At 40.5% G+C, this 11819-nt stretch overlaps 1 protein-coding gene across 4 annotated transcripts; it reads right to left on the reverse strand.

The window, feature by feature from the left end:
- Positions 1 to 360: 360 nt before the first annotated feature.
- On the reverse strand, positions 361 to 11579 carry LOC104121115 (protein FMP32, mitochondrial-like). 4 transcript variants are annotated; one of them, XM_009633009.4, is made up of 7 exons: positions 11073 to 11562; positions 9853 to 9984; positions 9694 to 9753; positions 8223 to 8299; positions 8091 to 8147; positions 7916 to 7982; positions 361 to 729 (listed from the first exon to the last, which is right to left on the reverse strand). In XM_009633009.4, exons 1-7 carry the CDS (start codon positions 11340 to 11342, stop codon positions 610 to 612), a joined length of 783 nt encoding a protein of 260 aa, XP_009631304.1. In that variant the 5' UTR covers positions 11343 to 11562; the 3' UTR covers positions 361 to 609. The 4 variants fall into 4 exon arrangements, with proteins under 4 accessions (XP_009631304.1, XP_018622011.1, XP_009631303.1 ...); XM_009633008.4 differs by lacking the exon at positions 361 to 729 and adding an exon at positions 7325 to 7834 and having other exon boundaries at positions 11073 to 11570; XM_018766495.3 differs by lacking the exon at positions 8091 to 8147 and having other exon boundaries at positions 11073 to 11574.
- Between the last annotated feature and the right edge of the window lie 240 nt (positions 11580 to 11819).

Below are 11819 nucleotides of genomic sequence, written 5' to 3' on the forward strand. Positions count from 1 at the left end.
AAATGCATTGATAAAGTAAAAGAGCATTGCTTTCATCCCGTGACAAGGAAAATGGTCCATTTGAATGAGTTCCTAATGCTTTTTGATTCGTAAACTTTATTAAACAATATTATCAAGTGTGTGACCATCACGTGGAGAAATGGGGAAATCACTTGAAAATTCTTTTTTAATTATGGACGACGGTGAGACTCGAAAGCAGACATATTCGATCGTTTATTTCAACATATAAATAAATAACAAAAGAAGACGCTTTAACTTTACAGTTTAACTACATCATAGTAGTATACTTATAGGTAAGTCTAAACTTCATACATTTATGGTTGTGTCATGTGTGTTGTCCACTATAAAGGTTGGAGATAATTCTCTGTCACGGATAAATCTTTTTTCCCCCAATATAATGTCTCTTCATAAAAATAAAAATAAAAAATAAAAAAGAAAAACCTTCCTATTAAGATACATGGTATTCAATAACAATACACATCTGTACAAAGTTGTTAACCTTTCTACCAATTCGAATATTACAATTGATTCAACAATATTTGTGATAACATCTACTGAAGCTCTTCTTCCTTTTTTCTACGGCAATAAATATCTTCTGGACCATCTTTTTTAAGCATATAAACGAAGCACAGCAAGGCCAACAGCTGAGATGGACACAAGTGTACCTATACAATATTTGATGACTTCATATTTTCCAGCTTCAAGTTGCGCCCTCAGCGCATGGATTTCCTATTCATGGATCACACAGAAGAAGGTATTCACAAAACATGGTGAGTTCGATAAAGTTACCCGTTACTACGCTAAATTTTATTCAATTTAACTTATATATACACCGACAGTCTAAAAGTTTTTACACTTCCAGTGCAATTTAACATGTTAAAACAAGTCATCTGTCATAGTTTCCGGGTAACTAGTTTACTTATGATATGCGTTTACCTATATTTATCTCTGTTTACCCGAAAAATTGGATAAAGTTAAATTTGTGTATGGTTTTAAGGATATGTGTTATAATTTGATACGAATCGTATGTAGAAATAGAAATACGTGTATTCTTGACTATGAGAATGAGAATAGTGAGAAGAAGAACGAATAAGATAAATAGAAATAAACACAAGAGGATATCTTTCAATATGAGAAGAAATCTTCTGTTCCAATCTCCCTCTGCTTACAATCCACCCCCCTTTATAGTAGAGGGATACTACTTTATATACAACAATAAAAAATACGTAGTGGAGAGCCCACGATGTATTGTCTTTTCCCTACTTCCCGCCAGGATTCTCTCCCTTAGTACGGCTGTAACGGCCTTGTCTGTGAGCTTCGATACTGACTCGAACTCGATATCGGGTCGAGCCATTGGCCTTGACTCGAGCTCGATCCTGACTCGGAGTCGTGATATTCGGGGTGGGTGTTGGTCGGTCTGTGCATCTCCGACAACCTTTTGCCTCGTGGTTCGATTTGGTTATGGGCCTGATAATGATACCGAACTGATCCTTGATCGGACTTGGAGCTCGAATCCTGAAGCCCCTTTCTTCGGACCTCGACCTGACCTTACGTAGATATCTTCCGATCGAAGTATTGTCGTCTCGATCAGTCCATACGACTGACTCAATCGGTTCTGACCGTGCACAGATAGTCCCCTCGTTTCTCGAAAAAGGATGTGGCGAGAAACGATATGATTTTCCAACAGCTTGATCAGATATATACTGACGTTTACATCGATCTCGACCATGACGTATGTGATAGCTGTCCCATCGGTTCGGTTTTACCAAGGCATTTAATGTGTCAGACGGTAGTCTGCCACCTCTGATATTGAACCGCCATTGCTTCAATCTATAAATAGCATTTCCTTCCATCATTCATACTTTACGTCTTCAATCTTCCAATTTTTCTAAGTTCCTTTTCGTCTCTTCTGAGTTTTCTGCCTGTAAATCTGTGAGTTTTACTGCAAACTCTTTTTAAAACACCAAATACTTCCGTTCTTTGTTCACGAAATTTTAAATGGCAAAAACCTCTAAAACTGTTCCGCAAAAAGAGACTGCTTCTTCATCTCGACCTTGCTGGTGGCGAGGATGTGGAAGAGCCCCGCCCTGAGGAATTTGTTCCGATAGGGTTTTCGACTATAGGCGATTTTAAAATTGAAAAGCCTTCTCCGATACCGGGTCGGTGTGAGCCGATGTCGAGGTATCAATATTCAATTACCGAAAAAGTTCTCGATAAAGTCATACAAGAATGGAACTAGGATAATAAACTCGTAGTAATCCCATCGCCCGATGAATCAATTACTACCCACGTCGAAGGGTTCTTAAGTGTTTACACTTATCCTTTCACGTTGGGACCTTTAGACCCTGCCATCGTTGCCTTTTGTAAGAGGTACGATGTGACCCTCGGCCAAATTCACCCTTCCTTTTGGAGGATAGTGATTTTTCTTCAATTTTTCTCGAGTAATGTCGAGGGGCGTATCTTCACCCTCGATCATCTTATGCGCCTTTACAGTCCCCGACTTTATCGAGGAGGGTTGATCAAGCTTGCTCGCCGAGCAACCAAAGCGCCATTCTCGAGCATAGACGAGACCCAGGATAGGGGTTGGATGGACCGTTTTGTTCGAATCAAAACCTCGAACCTGATCCCTACCAATGACTTGTCATTTCCCGAGAAATGGAATATGAGCCGTGAGTGAACGTTTCTCTTTGCCCGTTTTGATTTTGTGATTGCCTTTTATTTTGTTGATCTATTTTTCTTTCCTTATCACAGCCGTAGTTCGAACGCCGGAACCGATCCCGGATCTTAGATAATGGGTCGAAAGTCTGGTGTTGCAGAGACCGTACTCCGAGCGTACTTGGGTCGAATTATCAAAGGGTCGATGGAAGGCCCACAGTCATGGTAAATTGTTTTGTCGATTTGTCTCTTCATCGGGTTGTATGGTAAATCTCCCTCTTCCCTTTTGTAGGACTCGGGAAAGATGTAGTCATGAGGCCCTCATCTGGTGGCGAAGAAGTTCCTGTCCTGAAGCAGGTAAAAGAAAGGAAGAGAAAAGACGTATCAGGCTCCCCGAGCTCGGAGAAGAAGAAACCGACTAAGAGATCTCGAAAGCCGAAGGGGGGCTATGGTGTTATGACTTCGAAAGTGGCCCGCCATTTAAGGGACGAGCCCGAAGGAGAGGAGAATTTAGCCTGCGTACGGGCTAATGTCGTGATTCAACAGTCTTCCAATTTGGTGGAAGCAAATCAGGGAACCTTGGCCATAATCCCAGAACAATAAGAAGCTGAGATTATCCTTTCTCGAACTAAGATGATTGAAAGGGACACCAGGGGTGGATCTTCTCGGGCAGTAGAAGATATTTCAAGGGATGAGTTTGGGATAGTTGACATTGGCGGATCCCCTCAGATTTCGGATGCCATGATTCGAGAGGCCGTCATGTTGGAGGATCGATCCTATGAGGGTATTCAGGAGTCGGCCCATATCCATGGTTTTCTGGAGGGGCTCGAGTCAGGTGCCTCGGAGGAGGTTACCGGTTTTGGTGGAATGCCGGTACCCAAAAAAGCGTTGTGGTCAGGTTCTACCGAGCCTTCATCGATTCATAAACTGGTGGACCAATTTCCGGCCTCGAGCATCGATCCCGACCGAAGGCGGAAGATAGTGCTCTCCGTACGTGCGGATACCCGAATTGTTCCCCTGTGGGGATTGCAAGCTACCTACGGTCCTTGGTGATCGAAGAAGATCAATCAGTGATGAATGCGGTGGGGCCCGCCTGTCTCTTCAACGAGGCCCAACATGCTTTGAATCGGGTAACTCTGTTGGCGTTTTCGCTGCTTCTTTTATACATAGAGTTATAGGTAATTCTAATGTTTCTTCTTTTGTTTGCAGGCTTCGGTGTTGCATCACGAGGCCTTTGTTCGAATCCGGGAGGAGCATAATGCCGAGGTTCGGAGCCTCACAGAGAAGAGTGACTCATACAAGCTCCTTAGTGAAAAACTTCGAGCAGATTTGACAGCGACTCGGGAAGAGCATGAGGAGATGGATGAGCAGGTATTTCGAATGTTCCGTGATAGTGAAGATGAAAAAGAGATAACCATTAATGATCCGATTCTGCAGGTTCGGCAGAGGATCGAGCAGATTGGACGGCTTAACTCACAGGTAGATGCGCTACTTGCCAAGGCAGAAGAATTTAAAAAGTGTATGGATATCTTTGCCTCGAAAAAGGAAGCTGTCGAAGCTCAGTTGGAGCTGTCTGATGCCCAACTTCGATCTGCGAAAGAAAATGCTTTGGGGCTGATCGAAAAGATGAAAGAGCTTCAATATCGGTTGGATTTGGCCACTTAAGATAAAGCAGATTTGGCCAAAGAACTTGAAGTGACAAGATCTGAGATGATCGAGACCAATAAAAGAGCTGATGCCAAAGTGGCTCAGTTTAGAATCGATGTCGAGGTTAACCAAGCCAAAGTTGAGAGCATGGTCGAACATGCAAAATGGAAAGCTCGGAGAGAGGCTCTCGAGGAGGTCAGAGCTCAGGGCTTCGATACTGGGGCCAAAATTGAAGTCGCCAGGGCGAAGGAGAACAAAGCTCGGAGGTTGGCCTTTCCTGAGGAGGACTCCGATGACTCGAGGGAGTCTGAAGATGAGGATGATGCCGAGAATACGGTCTCCGATGAAGATTGAGTCATTTAGGGCCTTAGGTCTTTTGTTGCGTTCTTCTGATACCGCTTTCGGTTTTTGTATAAAGAACTTCCTTTTGGCAGAGTAGCCGCCTCTGTACAAAAAAATTGTAAATATAAATCTTTCTTCCTTTTGAAGTAAAATAGCCTTTCAAACTAAATAGATAGTTTGAATTTTAATCTCCGTTGACTTCGGGCCTTGTGGGTAGTCCCCTTTGCTTTATCGGGCTCGAACATCCTTCAGCTTGAATAGTCAAGTGTTCGTTTGAATTCGAAGAAATGAGTAGTTTTACTCGAAATAATGTAGCCCGTAGGCGTAATGGCCGAGTGAGTGCTTGCTCGAACTCAAAATAAAAGTAGCCCGTAGGCTTAGTAGTCGAGTGAATGATTCGAACTCGAAATAATGTAGCTCATAGGCTTAATGGTCGAGTGAGTGCTTGCTAGAACTCGAAATAAAAGTAACATGTAGGCTTAGCAGTCGAGTGAATGATTCGAATTCGATGCAATGTAGCCCCTAGGCGTAATAGTCGAGTGAGTGCTTGCTCGAACTCGAAATAAAAGTAGCTCGTAGGCTTAGTAGTCGAGTGAATGATTCGAACTCGAAATAAAAGTAGCCCATAGGCTTAGTAGTTGAGTGAATGATTCGAACTCGATATAATATAGCTCGTAGGCGTAATAGTCGAGTGAGTGATTGCTCAAACTCGAAATAAAAGTAGCCCGTAGGCTTAGTAGTCGAGTGAATGATTTGAACTCGAAATAATGTAGCCCGTAGGCGTAATGGTCAAAGTAGTCTGTAGGCTTAACCGTAGGCTTAGCAGTCGAGTGAATGATTCAAAATCGATGCAATGTAGCCTGTAGGCGTAATAGTCAAGTGAGTGCTTGCTCGAACTCGAAATAAAAAGTAGCTTGTAGGCTTAGTAGTCGAGTGAATGATTCAAACTCGAAATAATGTAGCCCGTAGGCGTAATGATCGAGTGAGTGCTTGCTCGAACTCGATCCTGTTTGCATAATAAATCTTGAACATAGAATATCGGTAAAGAAGAGGACTTTCTTTGCAAGTCATTATACATGTGTTCATGTTTTGCGTCAGGGCTCGGGCCAACTACATAAGCATGGTTCGTTTTGACCATTTGGCTCTTACAACGTTTCCTGTTGAGACATTGTTTGTCATGAAATAACGAAGTAACTTCCTTTGCACAGAATTATATAATCATCACAGAGCGTTCCATGATAAAGCCCCCCCAGTATACGGGGTTGATTTTAAAGAGGCCTCGGACACTCAGCAGTAGTATCGTTTCCGCTATAAGGTTGGTATCGATCTCTGGCCGACTTTTGCTTGGTAGTTCTTTTCGTAACAGACCTAGAAATCAACTGGTCATCTTCGACTCTTATTTTGGATTGATATCGATTGTGCACATCGGTCCAAGTAATAGCTGGGTACTCGATCAGATTTTGCTTCAGCCGCCATGAAGCCATCGAGCTCCGCTCGTTTAGACCTTGAGTGAAAGCTTGAACAACCCAATTGTCTCTGACTGGTGGCAGATCCATTCGTTCCATTTGAAAACGAGATACGAACTCCCTTAGCATCTCGTTATCCTTTTGTATTACCTTGAACAAGTCCGACTTTCTGGTTTCGACCTTTATGGCTCCGGCATGTGCTTTTACGAAGCAATCTGCAAGCATAGCAAAAGAATTTTTTCAATAATACAGATTCGATCTCATCATCTTCCAAATCATTGCCCTTGATGGCACACGTGTAAGAAGTGATATGGTCGTTGGGGTTAGTCGTTCCGTTATATTTGGGTATTTCGGGCATACGGAATTTTTTGGGGATTGGTTTTGGGGCTGCACTCGAGGGAAAAGGCTTTTGAATGAATTTCTTCGAATCTAGCCCTTTTATCATTAGTGGAGCTCCCGGGATCTGATCGACCCTGGAATTATATATTTATACTTTTTTTATCGTTGGTTTCGACTCGTTTTGTGAGTTCCTCGAGCAATTTAGTAATTTCGGGAGTAGTTCCCGATTCTTGCTCATTTGACTTCACTATGGCTGGTTCCGTTCTGTGGGTGATTTCTCGAAGCGGATTGAGCTCCGGCCTGCTTTGTACCTGAGTTTGGCTCTGCAACTGAGCTATCGCTATTTGCTGGGCTTGTAACATCTCGAAGATCATCCGTAAGCTGACTCTGATCTCCTCCACGTTATGGGTGTCTCGAGCTACAGATCGAGTACCGCCCTGAATGCTTTTTTTCGGTTCGGAACGTTGGTTCGCCTCAAGAGCCACTTGTGAATTGACATCTAGCGGTACTTCGACTCGAGCTTCGGTGACATCGTTAATTCGCCTTTCGACCCTGGGTGTCAAGTTGTTGGTTTCATCTTGAAGGCCGGCTTCGTGGTCAATAGGTAAAGCCATCAATCGAGGGTTTGCCATTGTTGATTTGAAGTTGTAAACTGGTGTATATTGCAGATTTGTATCAAACAACCACTGTTACCCTTAGCCCCACGGTGGGCGTCAAACTGTTTACCCGAAAAATTGAATAGAGTTAAATTTGTGTATGGTTCTACGGATATGTGATATAATTTGATACGAATCGTATAGAGAAATATAAATACATGTATTCTTGACTATGAGAATGAGAATAGTGAGAAGAAGAATGAATAAGATAAAGGGAAATAAACATAACGGGATATCTTTCAATATGCAAGAAATCTTTTGTTCCAATCTTCCTCTACTTACAATCCATCCATCCTTTATAGTAGAGGGATCCTACTTTATATACAACAATAAAAAATACGTAGTGGAGAGCCCATGATATATTGTCTTTTCCCTACTTCCAGCTAGGATTCTCTCCCTTAGTGCGGCTGTAGCGGCCTTGTCTATGAGCTTCGATACTGATTCGAACTCGATATCGGGTCGAGCCATTGGCCTTGACTCGAGCTCGATCCTGACTCGGAGTCTTGATATTCGGGGTGGGTGTTGGTCGGTCTGTGCATCTCCGATAACCTTTTGTCTCGTGGTTAGATTTAGTCATGGGCCCGATAATGATACCGAACTGGTCCTTGATCGTACTTGGAGCTCGAATCCTGAAGCCCCTTTCTTCGAACCTCGACCTGACCTTACGTAGATACCTTTCGATCGAAGCATTGCCGTCTCGATCAGTCCGTACGACTGACTCAATCGGTTCTGACCGTACACAATCTCTTTTACACTGTCCGTGCATATTAGTACTACATTTTATTACTGTAAGCAAGAACAAACACTTACTCGATCTAGCTTGTTAGTAAGGTTGGTGGTTTCTGCATTCTGCTTGGCGAGCTCATCACGAATGCTTCTGCAACCAATTGCAACTTAAGATGAGCCATAGCTAATCATTGATTTATTATGGAGTTGAAAAATGTTAAAAAGCATCATCATTGGACAGGAACTCTCAAAGTCTTACCCTCTTTCGAGATTTAAATCCAAACGTTGACCAGCAGTAAGTTTATCAATCTCATACCTATATCAGCTAATAAGTGGTTCACAAAGCTGGCAAATGAAGGTAAAAATCAAATTTCCCACGATTCAGATGTACCTCAATTCGCTACGCACTTTTTCAATGTCATTCCGAAGCTTTTCAGTTTCATGTTGCAACAGGGAAAAATGATTTTCCTACAATGGAGAACTTCAGTATCAAACTCAATTAGTAATTGCAAGTTTACAAACATTAAATTAAGCACATGAAAGTAATGCAATAATCATCAGTCCAACATATAAAGTTCCAAAATCGCTTTTGTCACTTTTATGCAAATGATCAGAAGCTAAGACATCACTAACTAGCTACAGAAATCTACTGAACAATTCAGCCATATGGACAAGGCCAAACTTCATTTCAAGCCAACACACTTCCATATATACCATCGGTAAGATAACATTACTTTAGAATAGCTCTGTAGTAGAAGATTTAATAAACAGCCTGAAGTACATATATGGGTTGCTCCTTTAAGATTTTTTCCAGTTAAGCAGAGAGTGTTGCTGTATCCTAGAGATAAAGATTTGGTTGCACTGATGTTCTAAATTTAACTAGCAATCCTTAGATGCGAATGTCACATAGTCCAGCATTCTTCCTATTGGCAAGCTTAACTAGATTTTTGGCTCTTCCTTTGAACCATTCATAACATTGTGGATGAGGCTCCACTTGATTAAAGGATATGCAATCTGAGCTAAGCAATAGCTTCCGAGAGAAATAACTTTTATGAATTTGGATATATTATTAGAACCTACCCGAGGAATACCAAAGGAATGATACTTTCGGATACTTATGAACTTTCGGATCAAAATAAGTGTCTCAAATTCTTGACTTTAAAAGAACTCTTGAATAAGAGGGATAAGCTTTTCCAAGAAAATCAAGGAAAGGGTATCTGAAACTACATTGACAGTCTTTTGAAAATACAGTTTAAACTAAATTCATCCAGAAAATGTCAGAAAAGGCTTGAAGAACGGGTATCAAACTACAATCTTCAACCAGTGGAGTATTATTTATGAAAAAACTTACGTAGGAACTATGTAGGAGCCCACTACAAGAATTTTGAGAAAATATTTGCACGATTGTGTTTAGACCTCTAAAGACGAGTTCAGTGAACTTCTTGCGGTAGCTCTTTCTGATAGGATTTTGATCAAAACACAAGTAAAGGACTAAGGTGATGAGTAGCCCAAGTTAACTGCATTTTAAATGGATATTTGCAATCATGCCAAATGATAAGTTCTAGAATTGGATCCGCTCCAACAGAAAGAACATTTCAAAAATTCCGTGCTGTAAGTGTAGATAGTTCACTCAGCTTAAAAATTTCTACAGTAAAAGTGAAGAGGTTTTATGAATCAATATCTGGACTAAGAAATGAACCGCCGTGGCACTTTGCAGAACCTGTGCTTAGGAGCTAAACTTTTTCTTTCTTTTCGGATCCTTTGGTTAATGAGCAGCTATCTTACTATAGAAACAGCAAAAATAGTTCTCTAATCATCAAGGGATGAAACCTTCTGAAAATTCAATACTAGAATATATTTACCTGAGAACTTTGTATTTGGGATTTGAACTTGGAAAGATTGGCTTCTTGTACCAAGTCAGACTACAGAGACAAACACACAAAATAACATTTTCATATTGGTTTAATAATGGCACATTGTTATAAAAAACAAAAAAATATCATCTGTGGAACATCTCTTACTTTCTGCATTTCAGCTAGTGAAACGAAAGAAGAAGCGATATTTTCCAAGCTGTCGTTTAGAACCTCGGTGATAGCAGATGTTATTGCCTCTGCTTGCTTTGAAGGTACACCTTGTGCTTCTAAACTCTTAACCTGTCAAACATACCAACTTCCTAAATATAACAACTGTATACGGGTAGAACCGGTCTCATAGTACATTCCGGTCTTCGACATGATAAGTCAAGCTCGAGATATGGTAACAGGGGAGCTTAGATCAAGGTAGAAATCTCATCAATTTGGAGTCCGTACCATAACGCCCGCCCTCGAGGATGTCGGGGTCGTGATTCGGGATCGGTCCCTAGCCTCGATTAACTTCGAAGAACGTTGTCAGGTAGTCAAGCTCGGCCAACAGAAGGCCGTGATATTCGTGACCGACCGAATATCACGGCGGAGATCTCGGCACGTATCAATAAGAGATCGGCAATCAGTTAATTAGAGGACTTTTATAGAGTTGTACCTAATGTAGGACTCCCCTACTATATAAAGTGGGGTCTAATTACTTGTAAAACATATGGTAACACGCATTCCAAAGCAATACATCATTATTCTTTTTAAGCTCTTATTCTTCTGTGTCTTGATATGGATCGACGTACATTCGGCTCGAGGGTGGCTAACCTTCTAAGGCTGAAATTACCCAATTCGTGTGGTTTGCATTTACTTTACCATTTTATTTCAATTGTAATCTAATTTATCGTTTTGTGTCAAGTTAATCTACGTATCCTTAAAACCACTTACAAATTCAATTGTTATCCGATTTTGAGGGTAAACAACAACAACAACTACTACTACTATGCCTCAATCCAAATAAGAATTGCGGTGATCAGCTATATGAATTCTCACAAACAATGTCGCTCTATTTAAGCTCATCTTAAATCAATAATATTAATACTACACAAAATAAAAATAAAAATACAACAACAACAACTACTACTACTACTGCTACGCTTCAATCCAAATAAGAATTGCGGTCAGCTAAATGAATCCTCGCTAGCAATGTCAAACCAACAATATTAATACTAGACAAAATAAAAATAAAAATAAAAATAGATTGTAGAATGCACTATAATCGAACAAATCTTTATGGATTTCCCTTCCGTAGGTAAAAATGCAATGTAAAAAATGAAGATGACAATAAAATAAAAACAAAAATAGACAATGGAGAAACAAAATGCGAAAATTACCAGAGCTAAGGTATCAACGAGAAATGCACGCTTGCCATTAGCTTTAACCAGCTGCGACATCTTCCTATAATCAAACTTGTTATGAGCAAAAGATTTCGAAGATCGCGAACCGTAAAATTTGACATTATAGCCATCGGTGCAATATTGGGATCTATTTACAAGTAAGGAAGCTGCAGGAAAATTGGACACATTATAATTTCCTCGTAATTTGGATAAGTTAATTCCATAATTAACACCTAATGGAATCACTCGCTTAACAGCAGCAGCCATCAATTAATTTCTTCAAAATTTTGCTCGCATCACTTAATCGCAAAATTTCCCTATCAGAAACCTGCTTTTTGCGAGCAAAAAAACAAAAAACAAAGTATTGATCTTAATCTTCTCTACAGTAAAGAAAAAGAGAGGGATGAATTAATTAAGAGGAGTTTTGAAAATGGTGGCTGTGGACTGATGAGGAAAAATGAGAGAAAAGCGAGATTCAAGCTAAGAATGGTGCCTTCTGTTGGTTAAGAAATTAGTTGTTTTTGTTGATTGTTTATGGCGGAAGAATATATGAATTTAACGTCTTTTTTACATTATACGGTTGCTTCCCCAAACAGCTTCGTTTTGCGTACTTTAGTTTATTTTATTATAATAGTAACGAGTATGCTTTGGTAGAAAAGCATAAAATAGTCCCTAATTTTTGGGAGTTGATTTAAAAAATAGTCCTTCAATTTATCACATATTGGCAATTTTTTGCCTATATTA

Source organism: Nicotiana tomentosiformis, chromosome 1, assembly GCF_000390325.3.
Source record: "Nicotiana tomentosiformis chromosome 1, ASM39032v3, whole genome shotgun sequence".
In the NCBI taxonomy this organism is placed as follows: domain Eukaryota; kingdom Viridiplantae; phylum Streptophyta; class Magnoliopsida; order Solanales; family Solanaceae; genus Nicotiana; species Nicotiana tomentosiformis.

Excerpts from the sequence above, each read along its gene's own strand:
- LOC104121115 (XM_009633008.4), bottom strand. The coding sequence starts at position 11,342 with ATGGCTGCTGCTGTTAAGCGAGTGATTCCATTAGGTGTTAATTATGGA. Across the intron at positions 8,300-9,693 it reads CCCAAATACAAAGTTCTCAG|GAAAATCATTTTTCCCTGTT; the intron begins GTAAATATATTC and ends TCTCCATTGTAG. Across the intron at positions 7,983-8,090 it reads GATTTAAATCTCGAAAGAGG|AAGCATTCGTGATGAGCTCG; the intron begins GTAAGACTTTGA and ends AATTGGTTGCAG.